The sequence below is a fragment of the Dendropsophus ebraccatus genome, chromosome 1 (genome assembly GCF_027789765.1).
Source record: "Dendropsophus ebraccatus isolate aDenEbr1 chromosome 1, aDenEbr1.pat, whole genome shotgun sequence".
Lineage (NCBI taxonomy): Eukaryota > Metazoa > Chordata > Amphibia > Anura > Hylidae > Dendropsophus > Dendropsophus ebraccatus.
This window is the reverse complement of record NC_091454.1, coordinates 143,852,356-143,875,766: the sequence shown is the minus strand read 5'-3', so window position 1 is coordinate 143,875,766 and position 23,411 is coordinate 143,852,356. Positions and strand designations below refer to the sequence as shown.

Genomic DNA, 23,411 nt, shown 5'->3' with positions numbered 1-23,411 from the left:
CTCTCCCTGCACTTACTACTGCATCAAGTTTTCACTTCCTGGATAAAATGATGATGTCACGACCCGACTCCCAGAGCTGTGCGGGCTGTGGCTGCTGGAGAGGATGATGGTAGAGGGATGCTCAGTGTCCCTCCAGTGCCCTGTCTCTCAGCCATCATCCTCAGCCTGCACAGCTCTGGGAGTCGGGTCGTGACATCACCATTTTATCCACGAAGTGAAGCCTTGATGCAGTAGTAAGTGCAGGAAAAAAAAGCACTTTGGGGGAGATTTATCAAACTGGTGTAAAGTAGAATTGGCTCAGTTGCCCCTAGCCACCAATCAGATTCCACTTTTCATTCCTCACAGATTCTTTGAAAAATGAAAGGTGGAATCTGATTGGTTGCTAGGGGCAACTAAGACAATTCTATTTTACACCAGTATGATAAATCTCCCCCTTTATGTGCCTTTCCTGTAATATATGTATATTGGTGATTTGTACAACTTTTGGGGGGCAATACAATACTTTGATAAATTTTTTCTCCGGACTTCTCCTTTAATAACAGCGTGTGACAGGGAGAGGCGTGGAGGTAGTGATTTGGGTGGCTCCACACCCGTCTCTGGCCACCGCTCTCTGCCTGTCAGTGTTCTCGGAGGGGATGATTGACAGGCAGAGGTCCGTTACTGGCCTCTCTGCCGGTGTATCATCCCGCGGAGTGCGTTGACTAGTGACGGGCGGGGAGCCGCCCAGATGACTACCTCTCCCTGACCTCTGCTTGTCACGCGCCTGGGTTATTTAACTTGTTTTTCTCCATTATAGGCCCCGCCTGGTGCACGCACACAAGATGATCATTATGATGTAATCGTGTGGTGCGTGGGTCTGTCAGCCTCTTATCGCAGGGATGTGTGAAGCTCAGCACAGCCTCTAGTAAGTGCGGGGCCAAAAGACAGCTCCCTGCGGTGCAGTCTGTGGCTCCGTTCTTACAAGAGAGAATGACACTGACAGACAGAGGAGCAAATTTCTCTTTTGTCAGTGTTATACAGTCAGGTCAGAGCCCAGAGGGGCCCCCTATGAGCCATGGGCCCCCAGGCAGTAGACTACCCTGCCCAATGGAAGAGACTTATGGCAAAACTCAGACAAATTTGGTCAGCTCCTCTATAACACCAGTCACACTGGGCGGGAGCACCTTGCTATGGCTGAAAATGCAGACACACAGGAGCTCACAGCCAATGGCAAAACTGCTGAAGAAAATGTCCCTTAAATAAATGCGGCTCTTGGCATGTCATTTACCATCCCACCACGGTAGGGTGGCCTCATGCCAACACGCGTCTATTACACGCCATAAACCGCAGAAGTGTTAGCCGTGAGCACCGTGCATACATGGCGTATTGCTGCCACTAGGGAGGATAGCAGGGCTACACATGACGCCACACGGCACCGTTACCAGCCCCCAGCAGCTGACGGCTGCCAGGCAGCGGGGCGGTATCGGGCGGTTCTCTTCCGGCGGCGGCCTGACGCATCGGGCTCCTCCTTTGGCTGCCCACATTCCAGCGGCGACTCTCGCGAGACTCAGGTGCTCGCTGCGGGAAGAGACCGAGGGGAAGCTGCGGATACCGGACCTCAGGCCCGAGAGATTGGACACCGAGCCCATCGGCTGTGTCTCCCTCTCAGTGCGCACATGGACCGCTGCGACCTTCGCCCTCTGCCTGCAGCCCTCATCTTAGGGCTAATGCTAGTTACCTGCGGCCTTCTCCCGGGACCGGCTGACGGCGCTCAGAACGGTAAGACGAGAATGCGGCGCCCATCGGGAAGGTCGAGGCTGAGGGGAAGCAGAAGGGGCTGGGAGCTTCTAGAAGGCGCAGCTGGTCGCTAATGCTCGTGTTGCCATGCAGCACAGACTCCATCCTGGTGTCCCGAGCATCCAGCACATAGCTTGTAGCAGCAGCAGCAGCAGCAGCGCAGACTGGGTATTAATAGCGCTGTGCACAGGAGGCTCTGCAGGCAGGCAGGCAGCAGCGGCAGCTCTAGGATATCTCAGTGTATCTCTTCTCTCCACCAGATGACATTACTAGATGCATGCATGATGTCACTGTGGCTTTCCTGTGCCTCGTCTTGATCTGTCTATCTTGCATACTGGCCAATCTGTATCATGTCTTCATTGTAACCTGTTTTATGTAATGCCCAAGTGTAAGACATGCCTACTGTGTAACCTATGCCAACCAGGGTGTGTGAGCATTACACAGCACTACATGGACAGCTGTCTGCCAAAGGGTGTGTGTCTATTGATCTCTCTCCATGCATGGGTGAGATGAGGGTCACAGCCAGGAGCTATACAGTGGTCTCAGCCATGCTAATCCAAGAGGAGTGATACATTGCAATCCAATATGTCCCCTTGGTGAAGTGGATTGGAGCGTTCTGGCAATGACAGGGTGTAGCTGTGCATTTAGCTCTCCTCTCAGTAAAGTGATCCTTCAGCTCTGCTCCCATGGGTGCTGTGAAGATCACGAGAAGTAAAGATCAAATATTAATGTGTTTACAAACCTGATGCGGTAGGAATTATTTATTAAGCCCACCTTCAGACCATCAATAAACAGGTCACTGGTTTTTCTTTTTTTTTTCCATCAGGTCTCACAGAGGCTATTTGTAGGCCGTAAATAAATAATTAATCAAAAGAAATGATACCGGGATCCATCATTAATATAGGTAGCTAGGTGGGATCCAGTGTACAGGTGTTTTAGGGCCTGTTTGGAAAAGGACATCCATTCTGATAGCAGTTTCTCAGACACTAATGATGGTGGAAGAATATTTATCCCCAAATCATAACGTATGACATCTAGCTGTAAAGTTTTTTTTTTTTTAATTATCTTCTTTACATGTAATAGTTTAAAAAAATGCTGAAAAATCCTTGAGTAAGTGTCGCTTTGCAGAAATCAACAGTACAAGCAATTTTAATAAACTATAATAGGTTCTATTAACCAAAAGTTTCCTTCTGTACTCAAAAAAAGCTGTTTTCCAGCCTCCCCCCCCCCCCATTTCTTAGCTGTTGCATTTTCTGTGTCTATTAACTGTTTATTATGTTAACTAACGGGGCAGCAATATGTAAAAACATTTTAAACACTTGATAACCCCTTTAAAGGGAAACTCCAGGTAGAGTTAAAAAAAAATGAAACTCCTGCAGAAGCATATAGCATTACTTACCTGTCTATCCCAGTTTTGAAACTACGAAAAATCCATTTGTTTGGGGGGGTTTGTTCTGTATTGTTTCTGTCCTTCCTGGTTGAGCAGTTCCCAGAATGCAGTGCTTTCCCTAAGCTGATCATCACAGCCCCCCACCCATCACAATCAGTAAAATTAGTGCTGCACCTGCTCCTGGCTATTCAGAGATGGTGGATCACTCAGGGGATTGGGGGATCCACCCAAGCCTCCTGTGACATCACACCCTGCCCCCCTGTCTGCATCATCAGCCGGTCCTCAGCAAACACACACAATGTGAGACAGAGGCATGGAAGATTTGTCTCCTAAGGGGGAGAGCAGTGGGAGCAGGAGACAATGTGGATTGGCACAGGGGCCACTGTTTTTCACTTCCTTGATTTCTATCAGCGACCAGTGTGGCAGAACCGCACAGATACGATAATACATTCTATAGACACATCTATATAACTTTTAATGTGCTTTTAATAGAAAACACTTTTTTTCTTATCCGGAGTTACCCTTTAAACATCTGACCTCTATTACGATTATATCACGCCCCCTTTATAAGCCACACCCATTTGGGCATGTCAAAGTTCAGAATTTTTGTTTGCAAAATTTTCGTTGAATTGCACTAACGCTGGGATGCTTATCTCTCTATGATAGGGCTGGGTAATAAAATCTTGATTTTTATGCAAAATATATCCCTACCTGTACCAATTCCCTAGCGTGAACTTAATTTTGATAACAATAGTGAATTTCAAGTGATGGGCGTGATTATACAGTCAGAGGGTGTGAATGCTTTACATTAAAGGGAATCTGTCAGCTACAATCAATGTTCCAAACTGCTGACACCTTTTAGTAAGGTAGACACATGGTATCTTTAATATATCTAACTGTGCTTCCAGAACATAGAAAAATGCTTTTACTTTATAGTATGAAGAGTCAAAGAGGTGTTCCCAGAGCTCCTGGAGTGCAGCAAGCTGTAACATCTCCTCCATCCCATGCCCGATGCTGCTGGGGACTCAGTTTTCAGGTGTCAATCAAGCAGGGAGGGAGGAGAGAGGAGGTATTTCAGCTTGCAGCTATTCAGGAGTGCAGGAAAGCCTCATTGACTCTTTGTACCATAGAATAAAAGCATTTTTCTGCAATCTGGAGGCACAGATGGATATATGTAAGGTACCAAGTGTTTCCCTCACCTAACAGCTATATAACAGTGTCAGCTGTTTGGAACCTGAATTAGAACTGACGGATTACCCTTAAGGGGCTTAATATATGCACCTTGACAGTATAATCACACCATTATCTGATATTCATGCCCTTTATGAAAATTAAAGGAATTGGCCAGTTTATAGTAAAATTATTCAGTGTACAGTATTAGTAAGTGTAGTCACTGCACTTACTGGCAGCAGCTCCTGTGTACCTCAAAGAGCTAAAATCCAACTCCCCTCCTCCAGGCTGTGCTGTCCTGCTCTGTGGTGATTCTGTCCATGAGATGGCTGATATGGAAGAGCATGTGACCAGGCCCGGCCCCCCCAGTGTCCACCACGGAGCCTGTATATGCGTATAGAGGACAGAGAGGTTTGGGCATGATCACATGCTGCTCCATGTCAGCCATCTTATGGACAGAATTACCATAGAGCAGGACAGCACAGCCTGGAGGAGGGGAGTCTGATTTTAGCTCTATAAGGTACACAGGGAGCGGCTGTCAGTAAGTGCTGTGAGTACAGTTACTAATACTGTACACTGAATAATTTTACTATAAAGTGGCCAACCCCTTTGGGTTTACTCCTATCCAACTAAGTGAAATGTACAAGCCCACACATTTTGGGAATAGAAAGATGTATAAAAGAGGTTATCCAGCGCTACAAAAACATGGCCACTTTCTTCCAGAGACAGCACCACTCTTGTCTCCAGTTTAGGTGGGGTTTTGTAACTGGGTTCCATTTGGCTTAATAGAGTTCAATTGCAAACCACACCTGAACTGGACACGAGTCGTGTTGTCTCAGGGGAAAAAAAAGTGGCCATGTTTCTGTAGCACTGGATAACCCCTTTAAGAAATGGTAAAAAGCTGTTAAATGACAGTAAAATCTCATTTTGTGGGGGTCGATACCAGTCCTCTTTAGGGTGCTAACACACACACCGTATTTGCAGCAGATCCGCAGCAGATTAGTTGGTGCAGATTTGATGCTGTGTTCACTTATTTAGATCAAATCAGCTGCGGATCTGAAGCAGAAAATCCGCTGTGATACAGTGTGTGTGAAGCTACCCTATAATGTAACATTCAAGGTGTCCAATCTCTTCCAGTAGCTGTCAGATGACCGTTCATGTGTTGTTAATGGGGAGAATGGAGGTAAGCCACTGCCAGACAGCTCTGGTAGCAGCTTATTTTCTTATAAGCAAAAGGGTCAGGCAGTTGAAATCTGACATGCCTCGCTTTACCTCCACCGACGACATGGTTTGGGCGAGTCAGGAGGCTTCCATACACATTAGAGCAGTGGTGCACAATCTGCAGCCCTCCAGCTGTTGCAAATCCTCCCACTGCCTGCCAAAATATCAGTAGTAGCATTGTAGTTTTGCAACAACTGCAGGTTTTGCACCACTGTGTAAGAGGGCTATCTGATTCAGCCGAATTTTCACCAAGGTGCAGTTGGGGGGCCTTCAGTGACAGCTTATTGTTATGCTGCATTTACACGGAACGATTATCGTGCGAATTCGCACGATAACGATAGAATTCGAACGATAATCATACGTGTAAACGCAGCGAACGATCAAACAACGAGCGAGAAATCGTCCATTTCGATCTTTCAACGACTTCTCAAATCGTTGATTGTTCGCAAATAATTCGCAGATTGTTCCATGTGAACAGTCGTTCGCCGATTTAACCAATGTGTGAGATAGGCTTAAGCGATCACAAAAAAACTTTCCGTACGATATATCGTACTGTCTAAACGCTGATCGTTATGATCGTTAAGTTACTCCGACATTGTTAATCGTACGAATTATCGTTTGGTGTAAACGTAGCATTAGATCAAACCATTACTTCCTGATCAGTAGTGGAGGGTGGGTGCGGCTTTGCAGGAAACATGTTTCGGCTTGTGTGCTGCTTCTTGAGCCAGAAATTGTGGCGTAACGTTTTTGGCGGTAACACCTTTAGTAGTTGGTTTCCACTGGTCTGAAGATATGGAGTTATCAAACAGCCTGAGCCACTGTGATACATTTGGTGCATTTTTTGACTGTCTAATCTAGCTGTTTAGACGGTATTAGTAAATCTGGACCATTGTGTTTATTTAGATTAAACACCCAATTATAAACACATTTTTGCCTAGACCCAAACCAGGCACATTTCTTGTCTCTGACAGATGGTAACCAATGACAGCTCAGCCTTTGTTTCTGATAATGAGTGGTGATTGGTTGCGATTTAAGACAAAAATGAGTATGATTTTTGAACGAGACTGATGGATTAATCGGGGCTTTTGTGTTGATACCCATTTTAAAAACTCCACTGAAGAGTTATGACTTTTTGCATGATGCCACCTGGTATTCAAGTTTACAGCAAGGTGCACTGTCACTGACACACATGCTCAGGCAGTGTTCTCTACAAAGTGATCCTTTGTTCACTGCATAGCAGTCATGAGAAGTAGCTTTTTGTTTGTTGGGGTGTATTTACAGAGATTTATCTGACAAATTTTTCAAGCCAAAGGCCCAGTTCACACGGAGTAAAATCGCCGGAACTCTCATGCAGTCTATCTATAGGATTGACTTGTCAATTCTTTGAGTGGAGAGAAGCGCGAGCCCTCCCATAGACAGACTGTATGACACTGAGGCAGGCAAAATTCCACTACTTTTACTCCGTGTGCACTGGCCCAAAGCCAGGAATGGATTTGAAAACTCATTCTTTTCTTTATGACCTGTTCTCTGTTTATAGTCTGTTCCTGGCTTTGGCTTCAAAATTCCCAGTCTCCCCCCACTGGCCATGCAATGTTGCCAAAAATCCTAGCAACATCATGCTGCTATTGAGGAGAAATGGGGTTGTTTTTTCACACCACGTTCTGAACACATAAGTGGAAACACAGCTTTAAAGCGTAACTGTCGTGTTTTTTTTTATTGCAGAAATCAGTAGTATAAGCGATTTTAAGAAACTCTGTAATGAAACATCAGCCAAAAAAGCCTCCTTCTGTACTCAGAAGCAATCTCCCAGCCTCCCCCCCTGACTTCTTATCTGTGCATTATCAGGCAAACACGTCTTCATTACAGAGAAGCCAGTGAAGACGGGCTCTGCTCTCTACATTCTATCCTTTATGGAGGGGGGAGGGGCCGAGGGAGATGAGGGAGCAGGAAGAGGTGACATGAGGGTCAGCTGTTTGTAGACTCTCTGGGCACCTAAAACGCTAAATTCAGGTGTCAGAAAGGTCAGTGCTTATCTATGAACTTACTGAGAGAAGATTGCAGGGTGTTGTGCTGTGCAGAAATCCTCCGTGCTCAGTCACTCCTAACAGCCCCTCCCCTCTCCATAGCCACATAATGGACACAGAAATCCTGCTTCATCTGATGTGAGGGGGGAGGCTGGGAGATTGCTTTTTCAGTCCAGAAGGAAACTCTTTCAGTACATAAAACCTATTACAGAGTTTCTTAAAATCGCTTGTACTGTTGATATTTAATGTTTTCAGAAAAATGACCATGAAATGACAGTTACGCTTTAACGACCGCGGGCGTATATTTACGCCCTGCGGTCGGTAAGGACGTTCAGAGCGGGGCCGCGTGGCGACCCGGCTCTGAACCGCGGCGGTCCCGGGTGCCGCTTGTAGCCCGGGACCGCCGGTATTAGCGGGCACGGTCCGATCGCCGTGCCCGCTAATACAGTAATCGGATGCAGCTGTCAAAGTTGACAGCTGCATCCGATTACTGGACGCAGCATCATCCCTGGTGTCTAGTGGGGAGATCGCTCCTCCGGGATGTTATCCCGGAAGAGCGATCTCCGTAACTGAAGCCGGCCGGGGACCGCTCCAAGATGGCGCTGTCCCCGACTCGGCACTCGTTTACTTCCGGCTGCAGCAGCCGAAAACAAACGAGTGCCTATCTCATGGATCTCTGCAGCATATCTATGCTGCAGAGATCTCTATGAGAGATCAAAGCACTTATACTAGAAGTCCCCCAAGGGGGCTTCTAGTACAAGTGTAAAAGTAAAAAAAAAAGTGTTGCTATTAATAAAAAGCCCCCTCCCCTAATAAAAGTCTGAATCACCCCCCTTTTCCCAGGTTATTAATAAAAGTAAATAAATAAACATGTTTGATATCGCCGCGTGCGTAATCGCCCAAACTATTAATTAATCACATTCCTGATCTCGCACGGTAAACTGCGTAAGCGCAAAAAAATCCCAAAGTGCAAAATTGCGCATTTTTGGTCGCATCAAATCCAGAAAAATGTTAATAAAAAACGATCAAAAAGTTGTATATGCGCAATCAAGGTACCAATAGAAAGAACATGTCATGGCGCAAAAAATGACACCTGACACAGCCCCATAGACCAAAGGATAAAAGCGCTATAAGCCTGGGAATGGAGCGATTTTAAGGAACGTATATTTGTAAACAATGGTTTTAATTTTTTACAGGCCATCAGATACAAGAAAAGTTATACATGTTATATATCGTTTTAATCGTAACGACTTGTGGAACATATATAACAAGTCAGTTTTACCCCAGGGCGAACGGTGTAAAAACACACATCCACTAAAAACACAAAATGTGTTGTTTTTTTTCAATTTCACCACACATTGAATTTTTTCCTGCTTTTGCAGTGTACTTTATGCAAAAATTCAGCCTGTCATTGCAAAGTACAATTAGTGGCGCAAAAAATAAGGGCTTATGTGGGTTTCTAGGTGAAAAAATGCAACTGCTATGGCCTTTTATGCACAAGGAGAAAAAAAACAAAATCGCAAAAATAAAAATTGCCCCGGTCCTTAAAGGGTTAAGGTATGATCACACACTGAGCAAATTCGTCCTTTGACACTGAGGAGAGCTCCACTGCGGAATCCCGCCTGCCTCAGTGTGAAACGTCGTCTCTCGCGCTCATCTCTCGCGCGCCTCTGCTCAAAGAATTGACATGTCAATTCTTTGAGCGGAAGAGAGCGGCGGCATGGGAATCCTCCCATAGAGACAACGTTTGACACTGAGGCAAGTGGAGAGTTCCGCCATGGAATTCCGACAAATTTGCTCAGTGTGAACATATCCATTGCGTTTTAAAGATTCGTTGAAAGACTGGAAACGACCACATTGTCGGCTACAAAAGCAAAAAGGAAACTGATTCTGTCCGTAGCCTTCCCACCAGCAGCAAAACCTAGGGGTACACATAGAAGCAAAATGATTAAAAAGGATATCATATGTGCTAGAATGATTGCAAATGACTTTAAAACAGCTATTAACAGACTTCTAGGACTTCTCATATGAAAGCGGTTCATCTGTTAACCCCTTTAATGTTCGGCACATTCACAAAGAAGCTGCTGGGAGGTGAAATGTGATGGAAGACTGACTGCTGCTTCAATGCAAATGATACATTCAAGGTTGATGGTAGTAGAAGGGAGTCTCATTAAATGAACACGGGATATAAATAGCAGCATAATTAATCTTTCCCTCTGCTTTCTTCATGTCTTGGTGAATTTTCAGATTAGAATCATTATCTGCAACAAGAGTATTGGAATACACTGTAGATTTTTCTTTTCTTTTTAATTTAGGTCACAGTATGGTATTAGTATTTAGCAACTAAAATAGCAGAATAAGACTATGCTGGCAATATTTTGTTGAATCTTAAAGGGAATGCATCACCTAAATATTTAATTCTTAGTACGTTGTTATAGGGATACCCATAATGTCTGAGCTGGCTTTGATAAAATTAAGTGAAGTTGTACAGCATGAACATAGGCATACTGGATTGGAGCTCTGTGGGAGAGGTTTCTAGGCATGCATACAGAAAGTGGGGAGAGTGAGCTCTGTTGTGATTGGCCTGTTCTTATCTACATCTTGGTGTCAGCTTTCACTGTAATCCTGTTTGCCATGATGGCGCAGTGGCCAGAATGAAAACTGCAATATTTACAAGATGACAAATTGACTGCAGGTAGGGGTAGGACGAATACAATAAAGAAGCTCTACTTACTTGTCCTCGTGCCCCCGCAAAGATGCCTTGCTGCTAATGGCTGGGCCCGCTGGGCTCCTGGATCTCCTGCAATGTCAAGACCTGGGCTAAGAAATGACCGCTCAGCCAGTCAGTGACTAGGGTGGGACACTGCTGCAGTCACTGACTGGCTGAGCAGGAAAGACTGGAGCCCATCAGCTGTCATAGAGCATGTGATGCATCACTGCATGGGCAAGTGGACAAGTAAATAGAGCTTCTTTATTATGTTCCCTTTCCCCTTACCTGCAGCAGTTCGTCCAGAGTATTCTATATATTAAGAATGTTACACTATGTTGATAGTAAGATTGAAACAATAGATGATTTTCTGATGAAACATTGCCTTTAGAGGGGTTAGCTGGTCTTTCACTTTATCAGGACAACACTGCAGTTCTTTGCGCCACTGCTACTAATAGTACGATGAATCAGACCCCTGACAACCTAGGCTATAGGTTTTAAAGGTAATCTGTCAGGACCGTAACAGGTATAGAGCAGCAGACACAGGCAGGTAGGTGGTAATGAGATAAAACAAGTGATGCTTTTGTCTTTGCTAAAGGCCATTTGCAAAGTTATAAAATTGTGTTTTTCCTCAGAAGCTGAAGTGCCACAGCTATCTGCTTGTATCATTTTCCTTGGAATCTGAAGTGCCACACCTGTCTGCCTCTCAACCTGGTAGAATCCTGACAGATTCCCTTTAGAAGACTAGACAACACCTTTAAGAGTTTAGTGGATGGTCCTACTCAGACATTGAAAGCTTTCCTAGTATGAGTGCCATACAGAAAGCTGCCAGCCTCTGGTTAGGACCGCCCACTGGACTATAGGATCAGAACAAACAGATCTGCATGTAAACACACACCTAAGGCTTATTCTGTTCTTCTGCTTTTTGATATGCTATTGGCAGAATGGACACCATGTTGAATGTTACACGTTGCTGGAACTTTTGGTATACTACACCCATTTGTTCTGCCTAAGGCCTTTTGGTACATTGTGGGTGTACATGTTATATGATCCATAATACACCTATAAAGATTCCATTTTATAGGTGTATCAATGCCCCCCTCAAATATTCATAAGTAAAGACTTCTTCTATTACATGCCATATTACAAAGATCATCTTGTCATGAAGCTTTGCTTCTAGGGACAACTACACACCACTATATATACATAGGCTGCTAAAATGCAGCATTGTGTATGAGGCATTATTGGCCATGTGGAATACACTTATCCATTCTGTTATACTGATATACATTTTAATGCGATTGACTCAAGGTTGCAGGTTTTTACTTCAAGGTCCAGCTTGCATATGTAGAGCAACATTTAGAATAATGTTGTGCTCTCCTTCTATTGAGCACATTTCATCCTTAATCATCACTGATGCTTCCGTTTCAAGGTCTTCCCTCCCAAGGTCATAGTGGTTGCTGTGATTTAAGATCTTAGACCTGGGAGGGATGTCTCTGTGCAGATGTGAAATCTATTCCATTATGGAAACCAGCATCCTGCTGCAGTCCTCTGGGTATTATCAGGTGGACCACATCTACCAGTAATCCAATGAAATTTATCTGATTCAAATCTGCTGCTAATAGACTTATGTTGCTGGTATGGAAACATTGTACATTTTTCTTTTTTCTCAGTTTATAGGTTTTGCGTACATTTCTCACAAGAATCTCATTACATGGTGGGGGCTGTTTTCACCGTGCACTGACAGAATGCACATGTTTATAATGTGTGTTTCTACATTACAACCTAGTTTATACTCCTATTTCTGTTCTGCAGTATTTGTCCTGGTACTTATATACTGTGAACAGCCCCCCCCTAAAATGACATGAAATGTTTCCTGCCTTCTAATAGGCATTTTTCTGTAGGTGGACTCTAGAGGGATGAAGTATTCATTTTGTTTTCCTCAGAGAGTTTCATCTTTCGGAAAACTCGGAAGCTCTAGCACATGGGTGGGGAACCTTTCTATCTGCCAAGGCCCATTTGGATATTTATATCAATATTCGCGAGCCATTAAAAACTGTAAAGTTAAAATTTAGCTCTCTATATTTGGTTAAAGGACAACTCTGGCGATACCATTAAAAAAAAAAACCCAAAACACACACACTTTATACTCGCCATCCTTTCGGCGATGATCATTCCTTAAATCTCCCACCGGCCGCATCCCTGTCAATTCCACGGCGTCTTTGGATCTCCCTCACTTCCGGATAGCTTATTAACATTATTAGTGTGTTGGCTGGAGCTTCTTCTTTTTGTGATGTAAGCTGGCGATGATGATGATGATGATGATGATACTCCCAACTGCTTTTCCAGTTTTGCATCAGCCTATCTGGATGTCAATGGTTAAACCTCACATCAGTAAGTTGTTCTGAACTTCGCTGCATATTTCAAGTGGGAAATTTTTCATTCCTCACATAACGTTTATAGAACTTTTACAGAGTGCACACTGCATAGTGCTGACACAACGCCTGCACATGGTGTAGATCTGTCCCTTCTCTTACAGATGTATCGCTGGTGCATTTCAGCCACATAGCATTATTTTTACATTTTGTTATGATGCTAGCTATTGAGACATACAGTGGATGACAGGCTCCAGCTTACTGGCATCAGTGACTCATCCATTTGGCATCTGTTTTTGTGAAGGGTGATAAATGGCCAGGAGGAGCCTGCCTAGAAGTTGCCAGGCAATGCATCAGTGAAAAAAGATGGCACACATTTCAAATGGATCCATTGACTTCTATATGACCGTATAAGTGCAGGGACTACTTTTTTGTGGAACTGATTAGCGACCAAAAATTGATTTCTTTTCAAAACGGATGTATAGACTAAACCTATTGACTTTATACACTATAGTTCCAATGGACACAGTAATATATAATGGCCTCTTTCTATTGGGGGTTAATTTGCCTACATATTTACTGTCCACAATACAAAATTATTTTAAGCTTACTAACAGCAATTATACACAAGAAACAAAGCTTACACTCACAAAATCTCAAATTTTATTACCATGAATAAAATCATAAAATGTGTGTCAGGATATCTAGTAAAAAGACTACTACAGCCACAATACATACTTGACCCAGGTATGCATATCCAAATGGCTTCCAATATTCGGATAACACAACAAAGAACAACACTAACAAAGCATCCTAAATCTATAAATATATCAGCCGTTATGCTTACCCATGTCAGTAGCGTGGCACCCTCACCCCCTACATGTGTTTCACATGTGTTTACTTCCTCAGGGGGCATCTAAATTTTATTCATGGTAATAACATTAGCGATTTTGTGAGTCTGAACCTATTGACTTTAATTGGTTATTTTTCTGTCTGTAAATCTGGATCCTGATTAACGGACAGAAAAACTGTCAATGAGACCTTACAGTTCTCAAGCTTGGCTTAAAGGGAACCAATCTGCCCAATTGGGCTGATATAGTTCCCTGGAGAGCTGTATAATGCTCCTGCAGCAGCCGTAGCACGTACCGGCTGCGGCTGCTGCAGAAGCTTTATACCGGAGAAAAACAAATTTAATAACCTGGGCGCATGACAGGCAGAGGCAGGGAGGTAGTCATCTGGGCAGCTCTCCGCTCGTCACTAGTCACCGCTCTCTGCCGGTCAGCATGCTCAAAGGGGATGATTGACAGATTCAAAGGTCCGTTACTGGCCTCTCTGCCTGTCAATCGTGCCACCAAGTGCGCTGACAGGCAAAGAGCAGGGACTAGTGACGGACGAGGGCCACCCAGATGACTACCGTGACGTGACGCAAAAAAAATGGACATGTAATGCGGACCGTTTTTTTTGCGGTAATGAATTGTGAACGTAGTGCTCCGTGATGCACTGAGCACTATGGATGCACATTTGCGGTGCGGGCCCGCAGTTGCGGACTGCACTACGGGTGTGTGAATATGGCCTAAGTGTCCACAGGCAAACTCTTTGTAATGTGATAGGGCAGCCATGTGCTACACCCTTCTGTCTATGGCCAGTATTTTTTTTGTGCTAAGCTTGCCATACACAATAAGGTGCCTGCTCATCTTCACTATCTGTCAGCTGAGTGATTGGCTGAACCCACCGACCATCTTATGTACATATGGACATCCCAAATTTCCCCAAACAGATGATCTGGGGAGAGGTTTGGCCTAGTTAAATTTCAATTGCTGCTTTTGTTCTTGGGAATATAAGCAGCTTTAAAGGAGTCTGTCAGCAGAAACCTCCCACCTCCATTCAGAACACACAAATGCTCGGCTGGAGGACTCGTGAGCTTTAGCTGTCTGACAAACTTTCAGCACCCACTGTATGTGTATGGCTACTATTACACATAACTGCTGGGTCAGACCGGGTTTCACACAAGTGTAAAGTGGCCACATTTGTGCATCCGTATTATGACTGGCCTGACTGCGGGGCTGAACACTCAACCTGATAATAGTCAGATTTGAGTCATTAGGTACACAGTCAGGCTGGGTTTTTCAATACCGTGTTTTTTCTAAAATAAGACCTACCCCTCAAATAAGACCTAGCTTTATTTTTCAGGCTTTTTGGAGTAGGTTTAAAGTATAAGCCCTACTTTAAATATAAGCCCTAGTTAAAGTCAGCTGACCAGATCTCTGACATTGGGTGCCTGAGCATCAACCACTCAGTGCCAGACTTGTTATGCTCCGCCCTCACCTGCTCAACACAAACTGCTGGGGAGACAGGAGTGTTATGCTGGCTTTACACGGAACGATTATCGTTTGAATTTTCGCTATAACAATCGCATTTGAGCCATAATTGTTCCGTGTAAACACAGCAAACGATCAAGTGATGAGCGAAAAATCGTTCATTTTGATTTTTGAACATGTTCTCAAATCGTCATTCGCTAAATATTCGCAGATCGTTTGTGTAGACAGTCTTTCAAAGATTCACCCTATGTGAAAGATGGGCTTAAGCGATCTTAAAAACGATCGCAATAATGATTTTTCTTACGAATTTTCTAACAATTTTTCTTAGTCTAAATGCTGATCGTTATAAAAACCAAATCGTTGCTTCAAAATCGTTAATCGTTCGATTGGGCGAATTATTGTTCCGTGTAAACCCAGCATTAGGAAGACCAATACAGAAATAAGTGGTAAGAAGATGCACAGTAGGGGAGGGACATTGAATATGGGGGGATAGAGGGTACATGGGAAAAGGGGTATATACAGTATGGGGGAACAACTACAAAGGAAGGAGGGAGGTACACTGTATGGGGCCGTAGTATAGGGGAACTAGCAGTATAGGAGCCTAACAGTGGGGCGTACAGTATAGAAGCTAACCACGGTATAGAGGGGCCACAGTGTAGGGGCATACTGTTTTTCTCCAAAAAATAAGCCCTTTTTTAAAAGAATCAAATAATAAATGATGGTCAACGTACTTATTATTAGTTTAGGAAGACCTGATCTAGACCATTTCTAAAATATCGTTTTTAGCCAGTCAGAAAGTTGTTTTTGGTGGTGGGGGATTGACAACATTATGACATGAGAGTAGCATTTCGTATTTGGGCTATGACATTTGTTAAAACTAATTTCTCTTGTAATTGGTTTAACTTAAATAGCTTTGATATTTTTAGAAAATTCCAGAGATGAACAGCTGTGTACACATGAGACAAAAAGGACAGATTCCTCAACGTCACTTTTATTTTTTACAGCCATCCAGCCAACATTAGAACTTTCAGCACTGTGTGTTCATTGTGATGCTTATGAACATTGCATCAGCGAATGTTAATTATACTGATATATTGATTAATTGATATGTTTTAAAGGACACCTGTCACCCCCTGTGCCGGGGTGACAGGCTCCCGACCCCCTGTTAGATCCCCCTATACTTACGTGATCCCGCCGGGTCCCGCTTCCTGAGCCGGTCGGGTCACGGAGATTTCAGCGCCCGAAGCCCGGCGCGCGCGCTGACAGCAGAGTCAGATGCCCATAGAGAATGAATGGGGAGTCCGATGCTCCGTCATTCTCTATGGGCATCGGACTCATCTCTCAGCGCGCACGCCGGGCTTCGGGCACTGAAATCTCCGTGACCCGACCGCATCAGGAAGCGGGATCACGTAAGTATAGGGAGATCTAACAGGGGGTCGGGAGCCTGTCACCCCGGCACGGGGGGTGACAGGTCCTCTTTAAGTGTTTTATAGCTATATTAGGTTGATAAAGATATAAAACATTTTGTTACTAAATAAAATCAATACATCTATCGCTTGAGAATTTTTTTAGAATATGTTAAGATTTGTACTTTTGTGCTACATCGACGTAGGGCTGTGCGTTTATGGCCTAACATGTAACCTTGATTACGATCATTATACCAGCCCTTTTTCAAAGCCATACCCTCCTCCTATAGATACACAACATATACAGTACCTTCCTCCAATATATCTACTTATACAATCCCCTCCTCCTATATATGCACATCCAGGGGCGGACACAGACTGCAAAGGGCCCCTGTGCAAAAAAATGTGTTTGGGCCCCCATAACCTATTTATTTCTCCACCTTTCTGCCTTAAAGTGACACTGTCACCCTCTTTTTGCATTCTGACATCTCTACGCAGGTGTAAAGGGTAAATTTAGCGGTTTTCATACCTTATTTTATATCAAACGTTATCAACTGTAGATTGTGTTAAGTGGGCAGGGCCTCGCAGCATTAGCGCCACTTAGCCCCACCCACAACGCCACAGTTGGCCCCGCCCCCTTGTCGCCATTGGAACAGGCTGGCCGAAAGGTCTAGACCCCACCCCCTTTACGTCGGCCAAACAATGGGCGTCAAGGGAGCAGGGCCAACGTTGCCGTTGTGGGCGGGGCTAAGTGGCGCTAATGCTGCGAGGCCACGCCCACTTAATACAATCTGCAGTTGGTAAAAGGACACTTTACTTGAACAAACACCATGACGTATAATATGAAATAAGGTATGAAAAATGCTAAATTTACCCTGTGTAGAGATGTCAGAATGCACAAAGGGGGTGACAGTGTCACTTTAAAGGTGCACATATATGTACGCCCAGGTATCTGTTAAATGTGTCCTGGTTTCTCGGGAGGGCCCTACAGCGCAGCACAGATGCCAGTGCCCACTAAAGGACTGTTCTGTAGTCTGTGCAGTCCCCAGTGTGAGACTGGGGTACCTGTGGCCCACCAATAGAACTGATTATGGGGGCGCCCAAATAAAGAACCCGTCAGAAGCGACATGCTGACCTGTCTCATCCTGTACTCATGTATCTGTGACCACAATTCCTGGACTAACAAGAACTACAACTCTCAGAATGCCTTACACTTATGAAGCTCTCAAAGAATGCTGGGAGTTGTAGTTTCCAAGAGGACAACCCCTGAGTTGTCTGCTCATTTTTACTTCAAATCCCAGCATATCCTGAGGACTTTAGACTGCAGTAAATGCTGGAAGTTGTAGTGTTTACAGCTGTTGTACTTGGAGGGTCCTGGGTGCATTGTACACTTGATGCTTTGTGGGGGATCAGATTATATAGTTAATAGTGTGAAGGTGGCCCCAGAATAAATGGGCCCTTAATCACTGTTGGGGCACAGGTGGGAGACATGCACTGTATGTGGCTGCTTAGGGAAGGAATGAAAGAGAAAAACAATCATGCTGTAGGGGGGAGGGGGCACAGTTATTGGCAAAAAAGGCATAAACTTACAATTAAACATCAGCATCAGAGGGTGGGGGGCTCTGTGCTTTCTCTTCCACGGTCCACCCTCTATCTTACAACTTCCAGCAGCCTGACAGACACACTGACAATTATCACTCACTGTCAGAGCTGCTGCTGTTGCTCCTCTTCAGTCCTGTCCCTGGCAGCCATAACCCTGCAGGATCCCTAAACCCCCTGCTATCACATGCTCTCTTTCCTCTCCTGCTCACACAAGGTATGCTGGACAGTGGAGTAAAATAAAGGGTGACAACAGCAGCAGTGTGCAGGAGGAGAGAGGAGAACCAGCCCCGGCCAGCCGGGCACAGCATCCAGTCACGAAGTGGGCCCCCCAGGAGCAAGGGGCCCACCCTTCCCAGGTGCTGATACTGCCTGGGCGGGCCCACTAAAGACATGTGCCATCTTAAGCTGACACTTGCTGAGGTGGGCCCCTCTATAGGCCTGGGCCCCTGTGCAGCTGAACAGGCTGCTTAAGTCATATGTCTGCCTCTGTACACATCCTATACAGTCCCCTCTTCCTATATATTATACACATCCTATGCAGTCCCCACCTCCTATATATACACATCCTATGCAGTCCCCACCTCCTATATATACACATCCTATGCAGTCCCCTCCTCCTATATATACACATCATATGCAGTATCATCGGCTACACATCTCCCCATATGTAATATGTGATCATGGAATAATAGGAGTAAAGCTGGGCTCACACTGTGTAAAAAAAAAAAAAAAAAGGGGGATCATGACGCATTTTTTGAAGTGTACACAAAAACGTGGTTGACCACGTGTACACTAAAAAAAAAAGATGTTTTTTATAATGAAAATCAGGGGAAAAACGGATGCACCCAAATCTTTTTTTTTTTTTTTTTTTTCATCTTTTTTTTTATCCGCATCTAGTTGATCTGCACTTGCTTTGGGCTGTAATATGTCTTATACCCGCCCTTGGGGTCCAATTACACAGAGATTATCTGCCAAAGATTTGAAGCCAAAGCCAGGAATGGGTTTGAAAGAGGAAAAATCTCAGGCTTTCCTTTATGACCTGATCTCTGTTTATAGTCTTTCTGGCTTTGGCTTCAAATCTTTGGCAGATAATCTGTCAGATAATCTTTCTGTGTAAGGGTGCCTTTACACAGAGAGATTTATCTGACAGATTTCTAAAGCCAAAGCCAGGAATGGATTTGAAAAGAGGAGAAATCTCAGTCTTTCCTTTATGACCTGTTCCTTGTTTATAATCCATTCCTGGCTTTGGCTTAAAAAATCTGCCAGATAAATCTCTCTGTGTAAAGGCACCCTAAAAAGACAGTTAGCAAATCTTCATTCAGAGTGCTGCTCTCACTTCCTCCTGCAGTTCTATCTCTTCAGATGGATTCTCTGTATTAAAGGGGTTATCCAGCGCTACAAAAACATGGCCACTTTTCCCCCCTCTCTTGTGTCCAGAATGGGTGAGGGTTTCAAACTCAGTTCCATTGACGTAAATACAAACCACACCTGAACTGGAGACAACAGTAGGGGGAAAAGTGGCCATGTTTTTGTAGCGCTGGATAACCCCTTTAACTGATTACAGGCTGCCTTTGTTGAAGACTCATTGACCAGACTGCTTTTACAGCAGAGCAGTGGTTGGTAACCTAGACAATGAGCTGTCAACAATGGGAGGGAAAGAGTAGCATATGAGGAGAAGGAAGCAAGTTTGCTACATGAATGTATTTGTAAAAGTGTTTAGCTAAACAAGCCCTACAAGTTAAGTTAGTTAACATGGGAGTATGTCTTTAACAAGCAGTAAGAAAAATGAGATTTTCAAGGAACTGCATAATACAAAAGGCTCTCACAGGTGAGCTAGGGACCTGGTGTGGTGCTGCTTTAGTGTGAGCAGCAGCGCACCCAGTAAATTGCCAGAAGCCGGTACAATGAGGGACAGACAGCAGCAGACGTGCGCCATTAACCCCCTAATCGCCACGATCTGTAGCAATCAAAGCACTTTAAGGGTGTCAGTGACAGGACTGCCACTGCACGATTGTTTGCCTCAAAATCAACCAATTTCAATTAGCATTTTTCTTTTTAGATTATACCCCCCCCAATACCGAGGGTACCACATTACAATGCTATCAGTATTAGGCCGAATTTTCAATAACATTCTATTATAATACACAAATTCTCTCTCACTCATATTATTTTGGCCTGCTTTAGACAGATTAATCATCTAACTGAATAAGGAAAAATAAGTAAACTGAGGTGAAAAAAAATTTTAATTTCCACTTTCAGGTCACCAGATGTCGAGACCCTAAAATCAAGGTTTCATAGTAACTATACATAACAAAATTATCATACATTTGTGCCTCTGATGACTCACATTACAATATTGTGCATACTATCAAGAGTGTGAAGTGAACCTCATCCATAGCTTATATATCTGCTACCCACAAGGTTGGCTGATAGGTACACTGTGGAGGAAGAGCATACAGATTTTGCAGTGCATCTATTGTAGGTGAAAATCCGTTACAGAATAAGGAATTTACTTTTTGTTTTAATGGAGTTTATTTAACTGTTAAACACTGAGGCCCGATATTAAAGGGGGTTTCAGAGTTATTTTGACATTCCTTCTGTAAACTTGTCTTGACATAAAATTAATATGTCTCATTTGGCTTCTATTAGCAATTTTGGCTCTTTCTCTCATTTTTTTACATTAGTCACATGGTGCGGTGATGTCACCGACCCAGCTGGCCACTAGCTAACTATGTGCTTAGCAAGCTTTCACAGCCTTCCAAACAGTTCTGGCCCTCCCTGAACATGGGAAGTTACAGTGACACCCCGTTCCAGTTTGGGCCAAACGGTTTGTTGGGAGGAGGACAGCTGTCAATGCAGGTCATCAGATTCACAGTGGGTCTCACGCGTTTTGTGTTGCACACGGAAACACTGTTGTGGAATGCCTGTAACGGAGTCCCTCACTCCCGCCCGGGCAACAACTGTGATAAGATGTTGGGAGCGGGGCAACTGTATGAACATGTGCCACACTGTAATCAAGCAGCGCTGTCATAACAGCACGGCACGTGTGTGTGTGTGTGTGGGGGGATCTCCGTTACAGGCCGTGCAGAACACGGAATGTGTGAATGCGACCTCAGTCTGAAATGTGCGACCGTATAATACTTGCCTAAAGACCTATACATTTGTACTGCATGTGGCATCGAAAAAAACGAAAATTTGCTTGAAGGGGGTTAATGTGATTACGGCTTATATTTTATCAGCTTTTTTTTTTTTGGCATACAGTGTTGAGGCATTGAGGGCTCGATGTAGTATTTACCGAGAGGTGAAAAAAATAACAAATGTTGTGTTGGATTTTCAGATTAACCTTAGTAAGCACATATTATAAAAACACCCCCAGCCCCCTTTACTTATCTCAAGGGCAGGCAAGGTGGCTGCTTTACTGTTTAGCTGGCCCTGATTCAAGGTCTGGAAAGTGAAACACAGGGTATTATCCGTAGTCCAGCTGGCTGCCAGAAATCCACAATCTTTTATTAACTTTTTGTGCGCTTAGAAAGAGCACGGCTTTGACTCTGAGCCCTCGTAACGAGAATAAAGTCATTTAAGCCGTCTGACCTGGACTTATATTTAGCTCTATGTTGTACTATTAGGTTTTTTTTTTTAATATATGTGGTATTAATGGAAACTTACAATGTATAGGTTGGTAGAGATCTATTACTTTTTATCCTTCAATTTTGCAAATTGTGGCAAAAAACAGAATCACAGAATAGAATACCAAATAAACAGCCTCCATACCTAAAGTCTTAAAGGGGGAACTCCAATGTAAAAATATATATATATATTTATTATATCAACTGGTGTCAGAAAGTTATAAGGATTTGTAAATTACTTCTATTTAAAAGTCTTCTGCGGATATGTTCCGTAGGAAGTGGCGTATTCTTTCCAGTTTGACATGTGCTCTCTGCTGTCACCTCTGTCCATGACAGGAATGGTCCAGAGCAGAAGAGGTTTTCTATGGGGATTTGCTCCTGCTTTGGACAGTTCCTGTCAGGGACAGAGGTGGCAGCAGAGAGCAGCGTGTCAAACTGGAAAGAATACACCACTTCCTGCAGGACATACAGCAGCTGATAACTACTGTAAGGCTTGAGATTCTTCCATAGAAGTCATTTACAAATCTGTATAACTTTCTGACACCAGTTGATTATAAAACAACTAAGGCAGTAAATTACAAAAATGCTAATATATGTGGCTATGGGTAATCTATGAATTTGGGTACATGATAATGGGCATTGATCATTTGAATTCAGGTGTTTCAGCCCTATTGCCACATGTGTATAACATCCAGCACCTACTAATGCAGTCCACCTTTACAAACATTTGTGAAAGAATGAAGAGTTAGAACTTGCTGAATTTAGAATGCTACTGTAATAGGGTGCCACCCTATTGAATAAAAGGTGCCATTACATAGTACACTTGTGCCTAAAAAAAATAAGCCCTTACATGGCCAGATGAAGAAATAAGAGTTATGCCTCTTAGAAGGCAAGGGTTAAAAAACAAAAATGTAGCATGATTGGGCCCCACTGCACAGAAATTCGCCTGCATTGCATACTTCTGTATGTGCATTGTGTAAGTTTCTGGTGTGCATTTCACCCTTTAAGAAACATAGAAGATTGTCGGCAGAAAAAGACCACTAGGTCCATCGAGTCTGCCCTTTTTAGTATTACCATTCTTATCTTAGGATAGATATATGTTTATCCCAGGCAGGTTTACATTCTGTTGTTGTAGATATACCTACCACATCTGCTGGAAGTTTGTTCCAAGCTTCTACTACTCTTTCAGTAAAGTAATGATTTCTCTCGTTGCTTCTGATCTTTCTTCAACTAAACTCACTGTGTCCTATTTTTCTTGAGTTCAGTTTTATTTTTCTAAAAACACTCCCCTCCTGAACCTTATTTAGTCCTTTAACAAATTTTAAGGTTTCAATCATGCCTCCCCCCCCCCCATTTCTCTTATTACCTCTAGACTATACAAATTCAAATCCTTAAGTCTTCCTGATATGGTTTATGTATGACACCCTCCACCATTTATGTAGCCTGTCTTTGGACCCGTTCTATTTTATCAATGTCCTTTTGTAGGTGTGGTCTCACTAGAGCCCTATGAAATAAAAATTCTGCTGCGGGTACGTAACCACATAGACCTTCACTATACTTGGATCAAGGATACCAGCAAACTCGCAGCGTGAAATCCGCAGTGGATCCGGTACGTGTGAAGGCACACTAAGAGTGTGTTCACACATACTGGATTCGCAGCAGATTTCTGGGGCTCCCATAGGTCCTTCTCAGCCAATCAGTGGCTGCTGCAGGGCAGTGCACTGAATGGCTGTGCAAGAGCCACAGAAGCAAGCTGGACCACGGACGGGTAAAGTATTCACCGGGCAGCAGTGAGT

At 43.8% G+C, this 23,411-nt stretch overlaps 1 protein-coding gene across 1 annotated transcript in view; it reads left to right on the top strand.

Moving 5' to 3' along the window:
* The first annotated feature begins 1,392 nt into the window (after window positions 1–1,392).
* Window positions 1,393–23,411, top strand: part of NPTN (neuroplastin) — a 63,973-nt gene continuing 41,954 nt past the window's right edge. Inside the window, exon 1 of the mRNA XM_069981108.1 lies at window positions 1,393–1,758. Coding sequence (XP_069837209.1) covers window positions 1,656–1,758 — 103 coding nt within the window. The 5' untranslated portion in view covers window positions 1,393–1,655. The remainder of the gene's footprint in view (window positions 1,759–23,411) is intronic.